General features: G+C 37.8%; 2 protein-coding genes across 2 annotated transcripts in view; both read left to right on the forward strand.

Annotated features, from left to right (window-relative positions):
- The window catches only part of wdr90 (WD repeat domain 90), a 30068-nt gene extending 21805 nt beyond the window's left edge, over positions 1 to 8263 (forward strand). Inside the window, exons 37-43 of the mRNA XM_042507796.2 lie at positions 847 to 969; positions 1212 to 1380; positions 2482 to 2612; positions 4167 to 4310; positions 5505 to 5621; positions 5738 to 5822; positions 5935 to 8263. Coding sequence (XP_042363730.2) covers positions 847 to 969; positions 1212 to 1380; positions 2482 to 2612; positions 4167 to 4310; positions 5505 to 5621; positions 5738 to 5822; positions 5935 to 6092 — 927 coding nt within the window. The 3' untranslated portion in view covers positions 6093 to 8263. The remainder of the gene's footprint in view (positions 1 to 846; positions 970 to 1211; positions 1381 to 2481; positions 2613 to 4166; positions 4311 to 5504; positions 5622 to 5737; positions 5823 to 5934) is intronic.
- Positions 8264 to 9053: 790 nt separating this feature from the next.
- Positions 9054 to 23999, forward strand: rhot2 (ras homolog family member T2). Its single transcript, XM_042507460.2, has 19 exons — positions 9054 to 9246; positions 10605 to 10663; positions 11880 to 11961; positions 12127 to 12170; positions 12699 to 12752; positions 12859 to 12911; positions 13653 to 13761; positions 13963 to 14064; positions 14202 to 14300; positions 14393 to 14501; positions 14600 to 14720; positions 15639 to 15723; positions 15930 to 16075; positions 16203 to 16303; positions 19020 to 19150; positions 19289 to 19369; positions 19461 to 19583; positions 21507 to 21709; positions 22641 to 23999. The coding sequence occupies exons 1-19, from the start codon at positions 9210 to 9212 to the stop codon at positions 22756 to 22758; spliced, it is 1857 nt and encodes a 618-aa protein (XP_042363394.2). The 5' UTR covers positions 9054 to 9209; the 3' UTR covers positions 22759 to 23999.
- The last annotated feature ends 150 nt before the right edge of the window (positions 24000 to 24149 follow it).

A 24149-nucleotide genomic window follows, 5' to 3' on the forward strand; every position in this document is an offset into this window, starting at 1 on the left:
AAGCAACAGGGAAGCAATTAACAGCTATTGATGACATTTCAATGAACTGGAGGCAAGGCCACCAGCACTATTAACACATGTTTAATTACGAACTTGCAACGTTGAATTTTTCACTTGTTTGAGGTCAGGAAAATAAAAATAACTCCTGATCTGGAGAGGGATTGGAAACATCATGATACAAGAAAAACACTGGTTTCACCACTTAATTGACTTTTTTAATCAAATTAAAAGGGTGTCTCAGATCAAAGAAGCTTGTTTTTGCCATCAGGGTGACCTAGACTGTGGATAGGCCTGTTTGTGAAACAAAGACTGACTTATTGCTATTAACAGCTTGTCCTTATAGAATAAATTTAGTTTCTCACTGCTTTATTATCCTGCTTAATTGTTTTCTTGTCCTTTATTTTATGCCCTTATGTGAAATGTTTTGTAAACTCCACTTATAAATTAGTTGCATTAGAAATAACATTTTGGATTAGAGATTTGTCCTTTGTTTTTTTTTAAAGCGGTCCAAAGTACTTGTAATGATATTGACAAATGAGGGGGTCCACATTAAACAAGTTTGTGTTAATTTACCTCACAAATAACTGCGATTATTCAACTTCTATAATCGATGATTGTTTCTTATGTTTATTAATTTAAATAACACTGATAGAGGATTGGGGCAGTATGTAAAGCTTTACCAAAAAAAAAGATTTAAAAAAATGACTGCACAAAAAGGTGAGACAATATGAATAATAACTGTGTGATGTAACTTCTGAGCAAGCTCTGTGTGAGGGTTGTGTTGCAAATATTAACATGCTGAACCAGGATTTACATCCACTCTGTGTGGTCTCCTCTGTGCTGCAGGTGAATGATGTGGTGTTCAGCTCTGACGAGAGACATTTTGCCACCTGCAGCGAGGACGGCAGCGTGAGAGTGTGGTCAGCCCCCAGCAATGAACTGGTGGTGCAGTTTCAGGTGCTCAATCAGGTGATGACATGCTACGCTTAAAAAATATCCCAAATGAATATGTGGGTCAGTTCTGATGCTGTTTACAATGGACATCTTGATGGAAGATCTCAGACTGTTAATTTGATGTGGGAATCAATAGAAAATCAGCAAATTTGACAATTAAAATAAACACAAGGACATATGTTGCACTACTTTCGATTTGATCGTAACATCATACACCCTTGAAATAATACCATTTGCTCTTTTCTGCTGTGTGTCAGGCCTGTGGCTGTGTATGCTGGAGCCCTTCTTCCAGTACAGAGAGCACATGTGTAGCTGCAGGATACAGCGATGGGACCCTGAGGATCTTCCGCCTTTCTTCGTCAGAGATGGAGATGAAGCTGCATCCCCATCAAGTGGCTGTCTCTGCCATCCAGTACTCGGCAAATGGTGAGATCAGGGCTCGACAGTCACGTTTGCCAGGTTGGCAACCATTCTGAGAAATTAGCAAGCAATTTTTTGCCTTTGGTTGCCGTCTGTGTCAGACACGTTGAAAATAAGGGCAGAAAACAGCAAAATGAACACCCCCCTAATTTTTTTTTCTTACAGCTTACTGTTTCTTACAGCTGTGACATTTAAACATTACTTTTACAGCTGGATCAGGAGTCACACAACGCTGCATGCGTTAACTCACGTACGCACAGGCATCTGTTGTAGAGAAAGTGGCAAGCAAATTAATTGTCATCAGTTAAATTTTGCATAAGATACGATCTACAAAGACTTGTTTGATTACTATAATAATGCTTTTAAACATTCACTTATGTTGCATTTTCATTGTTGAGCTCCATATAATAATACTAATGTAAACTTTATTTATAGAGCATGTTCTTACAAGGAATGCAGCTCAGAGTGCTTTACAATAAAAAATGCAACACAATAAACATGATTAGACAATCAAAAGACAGGTGGTGATAAACAAGATATAAAAGTCAAAGTAAAAAGTACAGAGACCCATAAGCACAGTAAAAATAAGATAATTTATATAAAATAATATTTGCAAGAACTGATATAACTTCATATTATTTCAAAATTTAAGGTGACAAAATATGGCAACCATATATTCAGATTTGGCAACCAAGGCTGAGGACTGGTTGTCAGCCTGGAGGCCAAAAGTCTGGGTCTGTATTTACAATGATAGTGCTTCTTACTTTGCTGGAGTTACTTCATGATGAAATGTTATGACTGTATTTTTTGGACCCCCTCGTCTTCCTTGTCTCTGACTACCTTTTTAATGATTTTTTATGCATTTTAACCTCCAGAAAAGAGCTGTGAACCTGTTTGATCCAACAGCTTGAAGTTGTAATGGTCATACACTAATAGGACAATGTATAATCTAAGGACAGTCAATGCAGGATTGTGTAGTCAGGAGAAGAACTCCCCTTTGGATTTAAAGACCCACGATCCAGCTGTACTTACAGCAGTTTCATGTTCGATCATAGCTGCTATGCTTCATTCAGTTTGGCTCTGTAAAACTTTTTTGGCTGCCCACAGGTCATGTGATCCTTTCAGCGGGGAAGAATGGTCTGGTAGCTGTCAGCAGCCCAGTGAATGGAGCGACTGTGCGTTTCATCAGGGACCACAAAGGAGCACCCATTACCACCATCCAGTGTGTGAATGAACAGGTCAGCTCACTTAATCACATGTCGAAATGACACTGTAACAGAGCTCAAATGTGGCAGCTCAACAGAAACCATGAGAGAGGTTAGAATAGCTCTCGATGACATTTACACTTAAAGTGATGGACTAAAGATATGATCCTAAGAGTGCACTGCTGAGCCACTTCTGCAGCATTTGCTAAGTATTTCCACCACATGCGGTTCATAATCCACAGAACGGGGTTGGCATACTGACATGTTCGGAACAAAAAAGAACAGTCTGGAGTGACAGTCTCTTTCTCTGTGGTATATTTGAAAGTAGCTGGTTTGTGCTTTGACTCCTTGTCAGGTAGAGCGGTTGTGTAGTGCTGCCAAAGCGCTGCAGAACAAGTCTCCAGCACATTTTTCCTCCATGTGAGGATTAGAATATATATATGCAGTTTACCTAACACGGTTGAAATTCATAAACATTTTTTTACCTCACTAAAGCATATGCCATTTAAAAGAAACAATAAAAACAATTGTGTAGACAAAGTTGTCACACTGACATTTAAGGTGTGTGTTCATATAGTCAGCTCCTGCATTGAATAAGAAGCAAGAAAACATTCTACATTAAAAGTTGTCTGTAGCTGCCAGCATTAGCCATTGAATGCCACAGTGATAACTGCTAGCTGTTCACTGGTTAAGTTTGAAAGGCAGCAAAGCATCCTTTCATTTTATAGTCATAGTTAAAATGTATGGAAAACTTGTCACAGTATAAACAGTGGTTACAAAAGCTTCAAAACCAGCCACAACACAGCTGCAGTATTTAGTATGGGATCAGTCTGCTGGGTACAGTAACAGGGGGTGATGACACAACATTTCACAATGGAGACAGAAAAAGAACTGTTCTTAATGTGTGCCGAACTGAACTGAATTGGACTGCTTTGTTCAAAGGAGGCTCGATACATTAAACTCTTTGAAAGTGAAGATATATTCTCCATGAAGTTTGAATTTCCTCAAAGTGAAAGTGATGTTTCTGCTGGCAAATACAAAAACATATCACCTTGGTTTGCCTTAAGCTTTTCACATGCAAAGACTTGCCCAAATAATGTGAATTTTAAATGCACTGGTAACCAGTAACAGGAATTTTTAATGCTGACATTTAATTATATAAAAATGTCATCAGTCGTTACTTCAACAAATTGTTGTTCCAGGTGCCATCAGTCCATTTAGAAATGGCGTAGAGATTTTAAAAAGCCATATGAAATCTATTATGTTTATTGATAACTTGAATATTTTAATACATTAGGGAGAGTAATAAAACAATAACCAGCCTGCCTATTTTGGAGGCATTGAATAAATTCAGGCTGAGAAGAGGGGATACAAATGCCAATACCATTTAGTGCTCTTTACATGTTTTTTTTTGCCTACCTTTCATGCAGAAAATTGCCTGATATTTTCTTTCATCTACGCTCCCCATCTAGGGCATGCAAAGTTGTTGAAATAAGTGGTCTTGTAAATCTCTCCATTTGGTTGTGACATTTTCTGACATTTTGTCATCATTATGTATCTGAAGCACTTTTATCCTCTTTTCCTCAGTGTAAGAATTTCGGACTGGAGGGGAACGAGATGTGGTTGGCTGCCAGCGCTGACAGACGCGTTAGCATTTGGGCTGCAGATTGGTTGAAGGACAAATGTGATCTGCTTGACTGGCTGACCTTCCCTGCTCCTGCCTATTTTGGGGTACCGTCTGTGTTTTAAGTAATAATACATCGTTATGACCAGAAATATCACTCTTGATGTTGAGTGCAGCTGTCTGTCTCCTTTGAAAGGATCATGAACACTTGATCTCCCTTTTGTTAAGTTTTAACACTTGAAGGCTGATACTTAACCCCTAACCCTTTAGAAACATAATACACAGAAATGTCTTAAATGTTTCTCTTCATTTAACAGGACTGTATGATTGTCCAGTTTATGTTAAGAATTGATTGTGTTTGTACAGTGTAATGATGCATTTTGACCACCCAAGTGACCATTTATATAGTGATTACTCACTCTGTTTTACATTAAATTCGTGAAGAAAACATTTTTCTTAGATTCCTTCATGGTGAACAAAGAATCCAAAAACATTCACACAGCTCGTGCAGTATAATCCAAGTCTCTTTTATCCAGTCATATGCTCCTAACAGACAGACCTCTCCAACGGGGAACTGAAATAAAAGTAAAAACGTATATGTGCTGTCTTCAAAGCCAGAAAAAAAAACCAACGTAATTTTACCTCATTGAACATGAGTTGCTGGTCTATTACTGCCTTGATCAATTCGTTTTTTTGTTTTTGTGTGACTTTGATGTTTTAAACAGTTCCTTCGGATTCAGCAAAGTCACACAAACAAATTAATAGAGGCAGCACTAGAACAGCACCGTCCGTGTTCAGAGAGGTAAAATTACTCTTTTTGTTTATGGAGTGTGGCTTTGAAGACAGCATAGATGCATTTCACTTTCTGTTCAGTCCTAAATAGAAAGGTTTTTAGCAGAAATGCAAATGTGTTTGGGAAGTAGTGATCATATGACTGACTAAATGACACTTGCATTATTCTGCATATTACTAATCTGTGTTTAAACAAGAACCAAATTACTTCAATTCATCAAAAATCTTCTCAGTGTTTGGATTCTTGGTTCACTGGTGCCAGGTGAGAAAGTTTTCTTCACCAATTAAACTTAACAAGGGGTGAGTAACCGATATACAAACAGTCGTTTTGGGGTTGAAGAATTCCTGAAACACATGTTTGCATAAAATACATCTCTTCAGTGTATTTTATTCTAAATGTGTGTTTGTTTGTTTGTTTGTCTGTTTTGGAAATACCTACAAAAAAATTAAGCCCGGCCCATATTAGATTTTTGCACATCTAAAATTTTTATAACCGTTTTGTGTGATAGGATGACAGCCCACCTCCCAGCCTGGCTGCCTTCTGCCCTGCTGACCCCAGCCTGGTGGTCTACACCGGCTACGGCGTTGACAAGGAGCTGTCCTTCTACAGCCTGGCTAAAAAACAGGTACTGCACCTCCCCCTGCGTCACTGTCATGATTTTTCCTGGACAGGGCGGATGTTGCTGGCAGAATGCTCACAAAATTGTGTGTAATCTCTTATGTTTTTTTTCATTATCTACAGATAATAAAAAAGATTGCCCTGCCTGACTGGGCCACATGCTTTAGCCTCTCCTGTAAGAGTCAGCTCATAGCTGTGGGGTCAAAAGGTAAACTCAGATCTTATTTTTGGCGATGCATTTTCATATAGTTCCATTAAAAAAAAAATCCAGATTTGTTTTTGGAGTGTAATTAGTTTCTACCTGTCTAATATCTTATCAGAGCGAGTGTTGAAGTTGATCAACTCGACCAGCGGCAGGTTCCAGGACTTCCTGCAGCACAGCGACTCACTGCAGACGTGTCACTTCTCTCCCTCGGGGACGCTTCTTTTCACTGTAGCTTATAATGAGATCCTGCTGTGGGTGGTGCAGGGCCTCTGAGGGCCTCAGATCTGTTTTTAGATTTATCCCCATTCACACATGCCGAGCTTATGTTGTCACTTGATGTAATTACATTGTTCTGTATTTATTTTTTATCAATATTTGAAGGGAAATCATATTCATTTGTGGAGACGCTTTGTGTAAGATTTTCCACATCTGAGTCTTTTTTTTTTTTGTTTTGCATGTTCAGTCACTTCTAATGTTTGACTATTTATTGTAGGGTTTGTTTTTTTTTTACTGTGAATTAGAATGCGTATAAATACTGATAACCAGCTGCTATCATGTCTGCTGTTTTTCAGTGGTAGCTGCTGTGTAATTAGATGAGTTTGAAATAAAAATAAATATGTAAAACAAAAATCTCTTATGTAAGAAGACTATAACAATGCTAGGATGGTGCCAGCACACATACAAAAAAAAAAACAACAACAAAAAAACCCTGGCCGCTTTTACTTGTCTTTTCCCTAGATTGATTGAGGACAGTTGCACTCCCCAGAACATTTTGCATGAATCTTCTCTAGTTTCCATTTTTAGTAACGGACACTGACAGAAGTTCCTTTCTGTCACAAGGACTTGGATTCAGGCTTCCCAGTTTGAATGACAGTTTCCCTAATTACCAGTACTGGGTGACTCTTCTCTCAGAAGTGTTCTTCGCTTTGCCAGTTTTCAGAAATTTTGGAGACTCTCTGTAGATACCAGCCCCTCCACAGCTCTGCTGTTTTAGGAAGAATCATGCAAACCAGTTTAAGGAGAGCATTTAATTTGATACCAAACCGTCTGGAAGTAGAAATATGATTAATTCATGGCAAAGATATGGGAATTATTGAACATCATAGGCATGTTTGATACTGAAATGTGAGCAAAGCTGGCAAAGGAACGCTGCAACTGTGAGAAACAACAGCCGTCATTGTTAAGAGCTCAAGTTATCCTCTTATGTCTTCTCTTTTTTTTGCTCTTGAGATTGCTCCATTATACACATAACTACTTGTGATGCCCTGGTGTAATGGACTCAACATCAAAAGCCCAATTTTGACATTAGTTTTCTTTCCTTGAGCAGAAGTGGAGTTCTTTTTACACAGAAAGGTGAAGATCCTGCTGTTGAGAATGACTCCAATTTTTCTGACAGTAATGATGGCACTCTGTCACCAACTGTTCGGATATGACTGCTATAAAGCTTTTGAATTATAGTTATTTCTTGATTCAGGTTTCAGAATCAAACAAGCTTTGATCCTTAATGGGCTTTATCTTAAAAACATAGGGTGAAGAGCCATTGTTTTGATAATTAATCAGCATTTTACATGTATATGATCATGTTGCTGTTGTTAAGGTGAAAGAGGCTTATTATATATTTTATATAGAGATAAATAGAGATAATCTCAGCTGGTTGGATTAAAATTAAGTCCTGTACCTTGGTTTGATTCATTTTTCAAACTATTATAGTAGAGGATTAAGGGACTGTTCATTATTTAAGAGAAGAGAGGGGTGGTGAAAACAGGAGAGGTACTTAAAAAATTAAAAAATAAATAAATGGGGAGGGAGCTATGTATTTTATTCTGGCTTCGGGGAAGGACGTTGATCTCGAAATGGTTGAATTCATTTATTTTGCCCCAAAACCCTCAGGTTGGTTTGAAAGGTTTGTCTTAAAAATGTCCAAAATCACAACATCTATGTTAGTCAGAAACTGGAAAATATTGTTATTTATGGTGGAGGGAGGGTAGTGGTGGAATAAGTACTGAGATCCTTTACTTAAGTAAAAGTACTAATACCCCCCAGAGAAACTGATTTGTTACAAGTAAAAGTCCTGCATGGAAAATGTACTTAAAAGTAACCAATATAGACAGATCCTTAAAAACATCAAAATAATCAAAAAAGAAAAGAAAAAAACATCCAACAACACACACCCAAAATTTTAAAAAAATGGATTACTGATTGATTAAACTACTAACTGTTGCAGCTGTACTTGTGTACTAAATTGTTTGGTAATTTAATGACAAAACAAATTTTATAAAATTTTGTGTTTTTTTGTTTTTATACAAACAACTTGAAAGTAACTAAAGCTGTCACAAATATGTAGTTAGCTAAAAAGTATAATATTTCCCTTTGAAAAGTAGAAAAGTAAAAGTATAAAGTGTATAAAGTGGCTTAAAAAAAATCTGCCTCCCCAGTCAATATGGGTGGCAGAAAATATTTGTAGCTCTGGGAAGGGTCATGATATTTAAAAAGAAAGAAAAGATAACCCCCATACTTAAAGTTAGACAACCCAACCAAGGATTTTGCTGTTAATGGGGCAAATTTTGGTGCAGGCAGCCAAGTACAGTTGCTTAGGATTTTATTTATGTACAATTTTGAGATAGGGATAAGTTACTGCAAAGCTTCTTTTCTGTTTGATGAGACTTTATCCCACTGTTAATATTTTTATTTTACCTTTACTGTAAATTGACTGGATGAGAAGAAGGCAATATGCAACCCAGAAATTCACAAAAAAAGAGAAAGTAACAAGTACAAGAAAATTACCTCAAAATTAGTGATAAAAAAGAAATTTGAAAAAAACAAGGTAATGACATAGAAAATGTGCCTAATATTTTCTAATAATTCTGTAAAATAATTCTAAATATGTTATTTTGATAGGTGTAAATATAGGTTTTCCCTAGATGTTTTCCCTTTGACATTTTCCCTAGCTTTTTAAAAATAATTGTCAAAACCCACAAAATTTTGCAATTTGAAGAACATTTCTTTTCCAAATTGCTCATTGCCTTTTTTCTCATGATTTTGAAATAAATCGCATCTATTTGCTCAAGGTTCAAAGTTTAAAATACGTGTGAAAGGCGTCAAAACACAGTACAAGACAAGTTATGTCGCTCCAGGTTTCAAAGGGTTAAAGACAAACGAGCAGAGACCAGGGTGAAGTGAAGGCGGCCAGCAGAGGGTTTGTTCGGCCAGCAGAGGGCGAGTTTTCACCGTCTCCTCTGTGAACCGGAATCATATGGTTTCACCTTGGGTGCATATCGCCGTGGACAGGCACACGCTTGATTTTGAGCAAGAAATTTGACTTTCAAATGAAAGATAAATGTCTCTGTAGCATTGCAGCGCGTCTGACTGTTCGTCAAACAGAGAAGAAACATGAAACAAGACGTCAGGATACTCTTATTGGGGGAGCGTAAGTCGTTTGCACTGACAGCTGACCACAAGCTAAAGGGCTAGCAAACATTAGCTGTTGTAGCTACGAATTTGTAGCAGAATATACCTCGGTTATACCTGGCTGTATGGTAACGATAATTGCCTTAAAAGGGAGAATAATGTCTGCACCAGCTGTGTCCTGACAGATAAAATTATGTTTGCTAGAAAGTGATAACTTTTCAAATGTCAATTTCCGCTAACTGTTATGCTAACGTAGCTAAGAGTAACTTTGCTTGTAAGTTGTGAACGGTTAGCTTACTAGTGCTGAGCGCTAACTTTTCTGCCCGCTGTAGAAGTTATGGTAACGTTTTGGGAGTTTTTTTGTTTGTTTGTTTTGTTTTTTACCATTTACTAACTGAAATCCACATTTTCATTTAATTGTATATAACTTTTAAAGGTCTCCTTCATAGCTTCAAAGCTCACGAGCTAACGGTTAATCTAACGGCAGCTACTTGAACGTTTTAAATTAACGTAATGCTAACGGTAAAACAGTTAAGCTAATTATCGTACCCAATATAACTAAAATTATGACTATGCTTTATTTAAAAAAATGCTACACTTTCTGTTAGCTCAATTTTTTGTAAAGGTTAGCGGTTCAGCAGCCTTTGACAGTTTGCAAAAAAAGAGTTTGTTTCATGCAATAAGTAACAAGCAGCACTTCAGTCCATATCAGGCCATTTATGTAAATAATATCAGTAGTCAGATAACTCCCTAAAAACATGATTTTACAGAGGTATATGAACGAGGAAACACTTTGGTCACAGTCATGTCTGTCTATGACACAGTATGACATCCGTGTTGTAGATACAGCTTGAATTGCTGTTTTTAAAATGTATATTGTGTGTTTAGCTGTGTGCAGGTGCATACACTTATGCATGTACGCATATTATGTTAAATATACATGAATATGCGTGGGGTGTATTTATCTACGTTCATGCATATATGTGTATCCATATGGATGTGTGTGTAAGGTTGTAAGTGTGAGTCTGTGTGTGTAAATATTTAGTCGTATGTTTTTATGTCAGAGATGAATTTCACTGAATAATTAACTGATTAGCTGAGAAGGGATAGGAAATAATATGTTTATACTTCCTCCTACTCCTTTTCGAACATGTAAGATGCAGCTTCTTTTCATTGAGTATAGATTACAATCAATTTTTGTTATTGCCATTTTGTTTTATTTTTATCTTTCTGTTTGTTTTGCGCATTCGAAATGTTCAAAATAAATAAATGTCTATCCAGTGCATGTACTTTTACAGTAAGAGCTATCATTCAAGTCAAAGTGAGTCTTTCTCTGGCAGCTCTTTTCATCCTCTTCATGTTGTGTCCTTCAAACAGCCAAGGTGGGGAAGACATCACTCATTATGTCTTTGGTTGGAGAGGAGTTCCCAGAAGAGGTAACTGTCACTGAGTTACAACTAATCATGTCCTTATAGCTGGAGGATGTTAAACCTATGAAAGCTCGGGAAAATCATTTAACTGACCAACTGCCTCCTGAAGTTTGTGGTGACCTTTTGCTAATTATGGCCGAGGTTGATGTACTGTTTTCAGTACTCAGAAAACTGGTTTAATTTTGTGCAGTAAAGAAAATCAAACCAGATTCATTTATATATATAAGCATGTTTAGAACAACTAGAGTTGACCAAAGTGCTGACAGTAAAGTAAGTCAATCAAATAATCAGTCAAATAAAAAAAGAGTAAAAAATAGAGCACAGAAGAAAAAAAAACTGTAAATGAAATATGAAATAAGCTGTTTCTGGGTGCTCTTTACTGTGTGCAAGCTTATAAAGTGTTTTTATTGTTGAATATTCATCATCTCTGACACTAGAGCCTTACTCTACATATGAATATGTGAAAGGTTTTAAATGCATGCACCATTTGAGGTCACATATTTGCAATTTCTTTATGCTTGCATAATGATAAAGTTATTGAGGTTGAAGTTTGTTTCCCTTTGCAACTAACTTTGCCTTTCGTACAACTCTTTTTACTCTTTTTGTAAAACATACTTCTTTTAGGATAAGATGGAAAACTATCATATATAACAACATAGTAAAGTTTCTTGTAAGTAGGGTGTGTTTTATGCTGCCATTGCAGTTAAGCTGATCTAGTGAGTTTATAAACGTTTATGAAATCACTAGTAAAATTAACAGGGTGTAGGTTTTTGCCACCTATTTGTGACTACTTCTTCATGTTTTGGATCTGTTTGACATGATGAAATCAGCCTGCCCTGCTATGTGATATATGGCCAGTATTGTGTTTTTAGTGTAACTTTTAACTTTTAGTTTAAGTACGAAACTAAAGTATGTAAGATTGTTGGTACTTATTTCTCCTGTTCTGTCTTTTCTGCACAGTAATGCATTTCCAGTCAAAGTGCCATGGAGAAATGTTCTACTCATATACATAGCATTAATAATTATTGCATTTTGCTCTATGATGATACATTTTCTGCTAAAAGTGAAAATTGCTTAGTGATTCAGCTTATTGCTTATCTTTGTTTACTAAAAACTCAGTTATGCCATGCTTAATGCAAAACAGAAATAGTCTGTGTTATTAGACGCTATAGCCTAAATGAGTGATGATTGAAATTTATCTGTGATCTGTAATCTCTGACAGGTTCCCCCAAGAGCTGAAGAGATCACCATCCCTGCTGACGTGACGCCAGAGAAGGTGCCAACACACATAGTGGACTACTCAGGTAACATAAACTAAAGGCTAACATGTAGCACCACCATTACTCAAGTCCTCTGACTGGTCTCAGTGCTCATTGCACAGAAAGACGCCAATCTTGCGTGTGTGTATTTTGTAAAGGCATAATGGTTTGAACCTGACCTTGAGATCTGTTTATGTTTGTCCTTAACAGAAAAAGAGCAGAGTGATGAAGTTCTCAAAAATGAGATCATCAAAGTAAGTACACCACACAGCACTAATCAACAAAGCAACAGCATCCTTTCTAACAACTGAAATCAAGTTCAAGTTGCACTGAAGGGTTGAACTGGGCTGTAACACACTTGAGCAATGATATGCAACCCCTGATTAGGTATAGCAACTTTGAGCCAAATATGAAAATAATTGTGAGGTTTGTCAAATTTTTTTAAGAGCAAAGTCATATTTCTAGAAGCATTTACAGCATTTAGACCAGCAACCTAAACATCCTAAGCCTTATCTTTTTCATAACTGTATCTCTTGTTCCATGTATGCTTCTACATAAACTACTTTGCACTTTGGAACAGACACCTGAATGTTTTTACATCTGATTAGTCAGTCTAAGTCAGTCTTCCATTTTTTTCCCAGAGTCATATTCTGTTTTTGTGCAGTATGATGAGATCAGTTTTATTTATGTAGAATTGTAAGGTACACAAGGTTGATTGAATTTTATGGATTCTGTTTTTGGCATAATGTCGCTCACAGCTTTTCTCTGTCCAATCCACACAGGCTAACGTGGTGTGTGTTGTGTACGATGTCACCAATGATGACACGATAGAAAAGGTAGCAGTCTCATTGTCTCATACTGTACAAGCATTCCATATACTGTACATCATATTTACTTGATGCATTTTAAATACAATTGACGTGTGCGCCTCTTGTTTTTCAGATCAAAACTAAATGGATACCTTTAGTTAACGGGGACGCAGAGAAAGGAAACAAGTATGTATCAGCTGTTGATGTGTGATTGTTACCTGAGCTGTGACATTGAACTTTGCACTCCCTCCTACTGTTTGCATGTAATGTTGGCAAACTTGGTAATCTAGGAATTTGAGCCTGTTGTAACGTTTTATCATGTTGCCAAGAATAAGACCTCAGAGCATCAGCAAAATGCTCAACATGTGGGGAGTGTGACTGCATGCAGTATTTGAATGTCAGCTGGTTTACATTATATATTGTATTGTAGGATTACCTGTAGTTATACAGTAAACCACTATGGAGTTGTGTTAACCCTTTGAAACCTGGCACGTCACTTTTCCTGTGCTGCGTTGAGACGCCTTTCACATGCATTTAAACCTTTGAAACCTGAGCAAATTGGTTTTGACCTCCTTTCAAGAGGCAATGATCAGTTTGTCAAGAAATGCCTCACAAATGATAAGAAAATAGCAAAAGGTGAAAAGAAATACATGAAAATTAGTTTTTTGAAAAAAGAGAGAGAAATTAATAATGTCCAGAAAACTATGTGTAGGTTTGTAATACTACTTATAATAATATTACTACCATTCATTATTGTTATTATTTAGCATGATTTAGTATTTTTCTTCATCATCTTTCTGTGTTGTTTTCTTTCTTTTTCTTTCTTTCTTCTTTTTGTTCTTCTTCGCATGTTTTTGAAAGAAATCAAGCCAATTTACTCAGCTTTCAAAAGGTTAAGAGTCACCCTGTCTCTATGTGTTATATTAGAGTTCCCATCATCCTTGTTGGAAACAAGTCTGATCTGCGCTGTGGAAGCTCAATGGAAACCATTCTTCCCATCATGAACCAGTTCTCTGAGATTGAGACATGTGTTGAGGTGAGACTGAACTCTTTCACACAGACATATCCAGTCTGCTAATCACTGCAGTCTGTGCACACCTGCTAACCTTAGAATTGAAATACACACTTGGTTGCCAGGTGTCACACAAATATTTACACATGCACACTTAATCTGGGTTTTTAGTTAGCAGCACTAATTGTATCCGAAATATTCTTCCTGCTGTTTGTGTCTTTCCAGTGCTCTGCAAAGAACCTGAAAAACATTTCAGAGCTTTTCTACTATGCACAGAAGGCAGTTCTTCACCCCACTGCCCCTCTTTATGACCCTGAGGACAAACAGGTCAGCCATTTTTGGAAATGTGATGCAAACTGTGGAGTCATTGTGTCTGTCTATCCTGGTCTGCTTATTTACATGTGTGCATGCAAATGATTGGTTGAATAATGATACGTTTTTTGTCCTCTAATGTTTTTCCTTAGCTAAAGCCACTGTGTGTCCGAGCCCTTAGCAGAATATTCTTCATCTCCGACCAGGACAATGACCGCATCCTCAGTGACGCTGAACTCAACAGCTTTCAGGTGCAAGTCAAAATCACTTAACATTTTGTCTCAGTTAACATTCTTACCAAAGCTGTTTGTTTTGCTAAAAAATCATCGGTCTTTATGTGTAGAAATCTTGTTTTGGGAATCCTCTGGCGCCTCAAGCCTTAGAAGATGTAAAGACAGTAGTTTGGAAGAACACCAGTGATGGGGTGCAGGACAACGGCCTGACCCTCAATGGTAAAAACCAGTCATGAATGAGATCATGCAGCTTTAAATACTGTTGTTGCAAGGCCACGCACGAGTAATGGCCAAGAATTGTATCTCCTCTTTTTCAGGTTTCTTGTTCCTTAATACATTATTTATTCAGAGGGGCCGACATGAAACCACGTGGACAATCCTCAGGAAGTTTGGTTATGACGACAACCTTGAGCTGACTGATGATTACCTTTACCCTGAGTATGTCTGGTATCACTACGAACTGTATCTGTTAATGCAGATGTATATTTTTATATTGCTAATAACTACAGTACAGACTGCATTGCGCCAGTATTTGAGAGCAAAGATCCCTGTCACTGTACTCTACATAGTAAGCTATCTCACACTTGTATTTCTCTTGTCTTTAATATTTGGCTTTGTTATGTTGGAGCACACAAGTCAGAAATGCTCCGAAATCTAACTTGTTTGGACTGGACTTTCAGTTTGATCTGAACCAAAATTACTAATTTGAAACCTCCCCAGGACCACAATAGGCAAAACAAGGTGGTCTCAGTCTGGTTTGTTTCTAGTGTGAAAAGTTTTTTGGATTATTAGAACTTTAGACCAATTACAGGAAGTTCTGTCAGGCCAGCATCTTGTCACAGTGTCATAGCTGCTTTAAGGAAAAATTCAGCGCTTAGTGTGTGTGGTTGAGACAGAGAGATATTGATGGTGGATGTGCTCAGATCAGACAGGTGTTGACATAAACAACAAAAGAAATTGAGCCGTGGCAGCACATGGGGAGAGGAGGAAGCCAAATGTTTTATTGACATTTAGTGGGATGACTTTATAAAAAGTAAGTTGTAAAAAATGAAAAAAAGGGGGAAAAATGACTACGACCTTTTGATTATTTTCCAAAAGAATGAGAGATGCAGGATCATAGGAGCGGATACAAGAGGACGAGACAGCCTGTATACAAACCAATAAATGTCAAGTATCTTGTGACACAGCTCACAGAGTTGGAAGATGATAGTGCGTAGATATGCCATATATAGTTCTTTAGTTTTCTTACATAATTTTAATGTGAAACCAGATCAAGTGTATTAGTAACAAAAAGGTGAACCTAAGTTAAGACGTTCAGGTGTGAAAAGGCCTCAAGTGTTGTTTTTCTGTTGACAGACTACGAGTTCCTGTCGGCTGCACCACAGAGCTCAATCAGTTAGGTCACCAGTTCCTCCAACGGCTGTTTGACAAGTACGATGAAGTAAGTAGCAATCTGAGCTGCCTTTGGTCAACTGGACGTTGAAGTGTAACAGTTAAATGTTGTGGGAATGTTATTAAAATGATGGTTATGTATTGACTATAATAAGGGAAAGCATAACATGTGTACCAACAGTGAACAAACAATCCTGCATAGTATACTTTACAAGGTTTCATTGTTTTTAAGAAGTGACCTGTTTTCCCTGTTAGGACAAAGACTTAGCCCTGTCACCGGCAGAGCTTAGGAACCTGTTTTGCGTGTGTCCCTACATGCCATGGGGTGCAGAGGTCTACATGACTGTCCCAACCACAGACGAGGGCTACATCTCTAACCAAGGCTACCTTTGTCAATGGACGTAAGTATCTTTCTCGATTGTCAGTAACTTCATGTGACTGCATGTGCTGGGTTTATACTTTTGTGCACTTTAATTTATGTTCTGCACAGTTCAAAGGTCACATGAATGTCAATCCTTTTACACGCAGGCTTTCTGCATACTTTGACATCCACCGTTGCCTGGAGCACCTAGGATACCTAGGCTACCCTATCCTCACTGAGCAGGAGTCACAGACTGCCGCAATCACAGGTGTGTGTAATTAACTCTGATAATTGTTGGCAGTCCAGACAGACGGCACGTGAATTGAAAAGGCTGAGACAATCTTCCTATGGAGCATGAGGGTTACTGGGACATACTGTACATCCTCTTTGAAAACTTAAATCCCATTCTCATAGTTAAGCACTGTTCTGTGGGAGGATTACAATTCTTAATCCTGTCCACACTCACCTCAGAGATTTACACGTGTACATTGGTCCTTGAGATGTGAAAGAATAGTGAAATTTGATTTCGGAGTTGCATGTGTGAACACATACAGTTATGCATGTATGGTTTGAAAATGTAGTGCACTCTTCCACACTAGTGTTGTAACAATACTGGAATTTCTAACTTCAATGCGATAACTTGGGAAACATTGATACTTGTTCCTATTTTTGATTCCAAGGGGGATAAATTGACATTAAGGACATAAAATCAGAAAGATAAATATAACAAAGCTCTAACAACAACAACAACAACAATAACAACAACAACCTTTCTTTTCTTGATTACTAGCAGAAAACAGCATAATAACTGTAGTAAACATTAACAACAATGTACTTTTTTATATTAATGCCAACAACCTTATCCCAAAAGTCTATATGCAACCAGAGCGACTGAGAGGAAGGACGAGAAGGCAGCACTATGACAGAGTGAGAGGAGGCGGGGTTATGAAGGCTCTACAGTGATGCGTGTCAACTTGCTATTGGAGAGATAAGAGAGCAGTAAAACACAGCTGATACAGGTGTAGCAATGCTGTGCAAAATACGTTTTGATACCGTTTCAAATATTTAGGATCGATATTTATAAATATATATATCGATAAATAAATACTTTTGACAACACTACTCCACACCAGCATATTGTTCCTTGTGAGCATTGACTAAAGGAATAACGACTACACATTAAATTAGTGACTGATTAAGCTTATATGAGGAGCTGTTATTTTGGTGTATATGATAGTAGTGTTCCTGTGCAGATGTACTGTATGTGAAGTGGACCAGAGGCAACCTGAGGACAGTTTGCTGGGAACGCTTGGACAAGAGTGGAAAGTGTGATGTAACATGTCTCACTGCTGCTAATCACACACATTCTGTCTCTGTCTAAGAGGTGAGCACCTTAAGGTGACCCTGCTGTAGATGTCAGAGAGGTCGAAAAGCCACAAAGATTAACCTACATCTTTTAACAAAGGGACTGGGTGTAGCATGTTTCTGTGTTTAATGGTGCTTATCAACCTTTCATTGTGTAATACTGATGTTAATTGTTATTGTACATTTATGTCAGTTTGTTTCTCTGATTGCCTGTCAGTTGGGTTGTTAGTCAGATATGTTGCTCCTGCATGAAATATTTTAACAGCCGTATTATGGATTGCTACAGTGTTTGTGACAGACATCCTTTACCTCTGGAAGACAAATCTAAAGACTTTGGTGATTTCCTGATTTTATCTAGTGTCTCAGCACTTTGGGCTGAGAAGTACAGTTTAGACTGGTGAATAGTTGAGTCAAGTCTGACAGTGTAGAATAGTAACAGATAAGCTGAGTCCCAGAAATCCTAACATGCTTACTGCACAGGCAATACGCTCTCTTGATTTTACTGTCCTCTGGCTGTATCTTCAGGCCAAACTTAAATGTTTGTGTCCCATTAATCATTGGGGTCTTGATTTTGTTTCTCCTTTTTTCATCATTTCATTTTTTTATCTTGAAAATTGTATTTTATACCTGCATATCTTGCAACCATTAATCTTATTTCCTGTATGTAAGGAATGTAAATATCAAAATATAGATGTATAAAAACACAATATAGGAGATATATAAAATCATCACATACAGTCTATGCTTTAAACCTGTGCTGTTGAGCTGCCTAATTCAGACAGGATTGACGTAACCTGTACTTACACAGATCTGATATATATCTATTATATTCTTAACTTAATTGTTATGCCTTGTGGGATTCCCCCTTACTGCCACAAGAGGTCACTTCAGACTAATTTTACTTCAGTGTGAAATAAATGCAGTACAGTTAAGTAACCTTAATATATAATGTCTTTTTTCTGTAATACATTTTAAACCCAAAGAGTGGGGGTTATGGATCATCCTACAAACTTTATTGACTGTAGAGAAGTTTCTATTTTTTTTTTTATTAACGTTGGTGTTATTTTTATATTATTTCCTGTCATTCCTATCATTAAGAACAACACCAGCAACAAATGCAGCAACTACAAATCTACTAGGATAAACAATGAGCACAAGTGATGTTTTCTGCAGGCTGGGCTGCTATGCTCTGTTTGGTGGCCAAGATCAACCAGATGGATCAACAGACCCATTTTTTTTGCCATGTGGAAGAACTAAAACAACAGCTCATTTAGCAGATTGATCTTTCTCAGCTGGTGCAGAAACTGTATCCTGTGCTGTGGCAGTGTTGGCCTCCCACCTCAGGGCTATTAATAATATTGGCTGAGAGATGATAAGCTTACAAATTATGGAGTGTGTAGAAACGCCCATTTTTTTAACTTCACTTGGCAGGTGATAAAATGGGAAAATCTGGAATTAAAAAATCAAAGATCCTTCCTTTAAATGTCACTATTTCAGTGAGGTCAGTCAGGGGTTCAGCTGTATTTTGCAGCTAGTCAAATTCTAATCGACACAATAGCATGCCTGTGTGTTTGTGCATTGTGTTTATATTTTGTCTGCCTGTGTGTTTATGTGTGTAGTAACACAGGAGAAAGAGGTGGACTTGGAGAAGCGCCAGACACAGCGGTCAGTTTTTCTCTGCAAGGTGATCGGACCACGGGGGACGGGCAAGACCGCCTTTCTCCAGGCCTTCGTGGGCCGCAACATTGTGGTATTACACCATCTGCTAGTCTGGAGCTGAAATAATTACATTTAGCATCATATAAATGTGTGGTAGTTGGCATCATCAAAATCGATAATCTCTAGTAGTGGCTTTTTAACTCTTTTTTTTCTCTTTTGCCTTCTACAGAAAAAGGGAAATCCCAGCAGTGCCTTCTCCCCCTATGCCATAAACACTGTCCAAGTCAGCAGCCAGGAGAAGTACCTTATCGTAAGTAGCTCCCATCCTGATCTTACTGCTGACCCTTACCCTCTGACCCTAACTAAAGCCTGAGCACCACACTCTTCTCCTCTCCATGCAGCTCAATGAGGTGGATGTGGAGGTGGAGTTCCTGAAGGCATCGGATGCCTCCTGTGATGTTGCTTGTCTCATGTATGACACCAGTGACCCACATTCCTTCGACTATTGTGCCAGTATATACAAGGTCAGTGACAGCAAAAGTTACAGGCGCATTTAATGGATTCTGTTTTTTTAATTGTTGGTTTGTTCCGTGAACGTAGGCTGTTCGTCAGTCTATGTGCTTGTTAATTATCAAAGCATTTTTACAGCTGACTTTGCAGCCTTAAGTAGTTTCTAACACAAATTTAGATGGGCTTTTATTTCATAAACATGCGGTCACACATGCTGTCAGTCATGTCATGAGAACTAAAAACACACACAAACTCAAAAGATAAAACGATCAGTACAAACAGAAAATTCATAACAAATGTTGCTGTCTCATTAGAATAAATAATAAGCTCGACTTCGAAAAACAAAAAAAAAAAACTCTGTACCTCGTTGGTGGCATTAACTTAAAGAGGATAACCGAACGGTGTTGAGCGTCTTCACAGTTCCTACTTTTATCTTCACAATTTATCTTCAGCAGCGATTCCACGACTCAGCCTCTATTACCTTGCAGGTAAAGAGCTCAGCTCTGAAGGAAAAGGGAGAGTGGAACACCGCAAACAAATAAATTCTTAAGTTCTGGTATTCTGGTCAACAGGTCATTTCAGAGACACTTCTATAATTAATCTTACACACCATATTAACATTAATCAACAAAAGACACACAAAGCATGATTTAATTCAACCCAAATATTGATCCCATTAATTCAATATTAAAATTCAACTCAGATATTGATCATGAACTTAAAGTTCTAACTCCCACTTGTGGCAGCTACAGACCTGCCTCCAGTTTAATTATTAGCTTATTGATGTGTGTGCTTGTGAAGCAACAGTTTGTGTAAATATTACTCTGTGGGTATTAAAGGGATGCTTTAAAACAATGTGGGTAGTGTGTGCAGATGAACTGTGGTAAACTTCCCTCCAGTGTAATTCAGTAGCGTAATACAGCAGAGGACTACTTAGCAGAGGATAACTGCTAACTGTTTATTTTGGCTGTCATAAAAGTGTGCATTTATGACAGGCCTCTTTGGGGTTGTACAAATCCATATAATGTCATTGTCTTTGATAACACTGAAATAAATAGTAACTTTTATTACAAAAAAACTCAACAGATTAAAATGTTTAAACACATTTAACTGTATAGATTATTTGTTACCTCTCGGCCGCCATTGTGTCTAACCAACAAGATCACATTAACAACTTTTTGAGAGAAAGCGAATGCCAGTCTTTTTTTTTTTCCTCTTGTCATGTAGCACCAATTTCAGAAGTATTAACATTTTTCTACTGTACAGATGACCTAGTTTTATGTGAGGACCGTCTTTATATCGGCAAAATACTTCTTTAAACAGAAGATAGCGGGCCACCTCCTGCTCCTGCTGCGATTAAGAATCTCCTGAAAACCAGTAAATGTCACTTAACTAAAGATCTTTCCCCCTGGAAAAATACAGCACTTGGATAAAGCCTACAAGTGGTTGAGAGTACTCATGAAGATGAAACAGTGGGAGAGACAATGGTGTGGATTTTAGATTTGTACTCTTTCCAAAATAAAGATCTTCTGGAAATACAAAGTAATCACTGTCGCGTACATGCCAAATTGTATCTGTCAAAAGAATTACAAAGGCATTAAACCAACTCTTCTGAGTATTTATTCAGATTAATGTGTTTACAAGTTGAAATTTTCTTGGTCTGTAATCTGATTTTTAGCTCTATAAAAGGAGCTTACTTGCTCACTGTCACACTTGACACCCACAGGGAGAAATTGGTGTCTCTGCCAATAAATGAACAAAATAAACATTTTTCCTTTCAAACTTTAATAAATCTACATCCCTGCAAAAACTTGTGATAAAAGTGGTTTTGACTATTATTATTAGTATTACAATAAGGGCTGCCTGACTTTCAGTGCGACAAGCAAGGTAGATTCTCTTTTCTCTCAACTAGCTTTCTCTCTTTATTTCTTATGTAGCAACACTATATGGAGAGCAGCATCCCGTGTGTGCTCGTCGCCTCCAAGGTGGACCTTCCTGAGGTCAAGCAGTTCCACGGGATGACTCCAGCAGAGTTCTGTTATAAACACCAACTGCCTCCACCGCTGCCCTTCTCCAGCGTGTTCCTCGACTCCACCAGCAAGAACATCTACACCAGGCTTGCCTGGGCAGCAGTGTACCCGTACGTTCTAGTTCAACAAACTACTGCTCTTAAGGAAATACTTCACCCACAAAATGACCATTTGTATATCAACTGTTCACCGCTCGTTACCTTAATTAGAGAAGAAAGCTTTGCTTTTCTTGCTACCCTCAACGGTGAATCAAAAATCCCCAAAAGGCAAACATTCTTCATGATGTGAAAAATGGGTACCCATTTAACAACAGCAAATCAATATTAAAGCATCCTATTACAAACTCAGAAAACTACTGCAGTATAATTCTAATAATTAAATAATTATAAGTCTCATTCATCCAGACTTTTGCTCAGTACTTGTGGAACACATGCATTTTTAGCTAAAACATTCTGATTTAAAATATGTCAGTACAGGTAGTCTCACGTACTGCCGAATACTGTCCGGGTACGTGTGTGCGTTTGAACTTTGCTCAAAGAGTTCATATGCATATGCTCAGGGTGTGTGTATCGAATGGTGGAAGGGTTTTTTAAGGTTTTAAAAAATGTATGTGTTTGGGAAGTATTGAGCATATGACTGGATAAATATGACTTGGATTATACTGCATGAGTTGTGTGTGAGTTTGTGAACAGATGTTTTGGTATAGTACTGCTGTTGTGAAACGTGATCCCAATTACTTCAATTCATTGAGAATATTCGCCTTTATTGGACATTCAGCGTTAAAGCTAGCAAGAAAAGTTTTCTTCTTGAATTAAGGTAACAAGCAGTGAGTAATTGACATACACAGGGTTATTCTGCAGGTGAAGTATTCTGTCGAGGCGAAGTAGATATTTTAAATCAGTCACAGGAGAACATTATTTAACAGTCTAAGTGATTTAAAGGTTATAGGTGGAGGTGTAAGAGAAGCTAGATATTTGTTTTGCTCATGGTATCAGCTGTGCTTATTTATGTGACTGACCCTTAATGATTTTTTTCCTACAGACACCTCAATGGTTCAGACATGAGCAACACATCATTCTGGCTAAGAGTTGCTTTGGGCTCGGCTGTGGTTGCAGTTCTGGGTTTCGCTATCTACAGAGCTGTAGCCAGACTGAAATGATCAACAACCAGCTTTTCTTTTTCACCCTGACGCTTCATCAATCCATCCATCAAGACCAAACCTCAGAGACCAGATTCAGAGCCGCCACATCATTTTATTTTTCAAATTGGAGGCTCCCAGTAAACTCTTCACATCTCAGCTCTTTTCACTTTGTCCCACCCCCTGATCGCAACTGTCCAAAGGCACCTGGAAGCTAGTGATCATATTATTCCCCACGCTGCTGTGTCCAGCTTTTTCTGCCTTACATCGTCCAACCAGGTTAAGTAGGAGTTAACCTGTCAGCACTAGCTGCATTGATAAATAAGGAACTGTTCACATCCAAACAGGTGCTTTATCAAAGGAGACGAAATGATGCGTCAAATTTATTGCTTTCCCCTCAATTATCTGTTAGGTGTTAATGGTGAGATTGGGGCGTTTTTATATATATGCAGTGTTTTCTGAGCATAATGTAGAAAAATGCCAAATTGATTAGACTGAAGAACCAAAGGGCAGCAACACGGAGCATTTTTAACTGAGCAAACATCCTCATCTGCTGCTGCTGAATCTCTCGCTGGAAATTCCCAATGAACTCCTCTTCTGACCATGCCACCACAGACACTACATGTTCATATCAGATTTGCCAAATAACTCCAGCAGCAGTGAGTAGTCAAAGCATGTTATTTGCCCCTTAGGCATATTGTTTTGCCTGAGAGTGAAATATTTTAATGTTTTTAGCAGTGAGGCCTCCTCTGTCACCGAGCTGCTGTGGCAGGGAGAGATATGCATGAAGAAGAATGGCAGTCTGTTTATGCATCTGCAAGAATTAAGAAGAAGCAACAAACATTTTCTCCTGTAAAAGGAGAAACTAGCAAACCATAAAAATGACAACATGCTGAAGAAAAAAAAATGGTCAAATTTATCTCTGCTTCCAATCAGTTTCCTTCTGTTCACATTGAAATGGGATTTCATTGATTCTGACTGAGACTGAAATAGGTCTGTGATTCTATTTAGATACACCTGACACTGTGCATACACTTTGACCTTGTTACATAATCTGCCATTGCAATGTTTTCCAAACATGAGTCAGTCATGTTAAGTATTTTTTGTTGCTTAATTTAGCTGGGGACCTGCTGTTTCTGCAGAATACAATTCTGTGACTTTTCAAGTATGGCTGTTTTTCTTACTGAAATTGAACTGATTTAGATGCTTAATAAAAAGACCAGACTAGACTGGGCGGGGACGTTTTACCCAAAAGCTGTTAATGGATGTTGGGATGACCAATGAATGCTGTGCTTTATTTCAGTATGTCTGACAGTTGGTGCCTGTACCCTCCAAATTTACCTTGTTGGTTTTGCAGTATTACTGATTGCTTTTAACTGAATTATGTTTTTTAGGATTTATACATTTTAGGG

This window comes from Plectropomus leopardus, chromosome 19, assembly GCF_026936395.1.
Source record: "Plectropomus leopardus strain MGB_pleo_1.0 chromosome 19, ASM2693639v1, whole genome shotgun sequence".
NCBI lineage: Eukaryota > Metazoa > Chordata > Actinopteri > Perciformes > Serranidae > Plectropomus > Plectropomus leopardus.

Coding starts and splice junctions, on each gene's coding strand:
- rhot2 (XM_042507460.2), top strand. CDS start 9,210: ATGAAACAAGACGTCAGGATACTCTTATTGGGGGAGC. Junction 9,247..10,604: donor GATACTCTTATTGGGGGAGC/GTAAGTCGTTTG, acceptor TCCTTCAAACAG/CCAAGGTGGGGAAGACATCA. Junction 13,762..13,962: donor AGATTGAGACATGTGTTGAG/GTGAGACTGAAC, acceptor GTGTCTTTCCAG/TGCTCTGCAAAGAACCTGAA.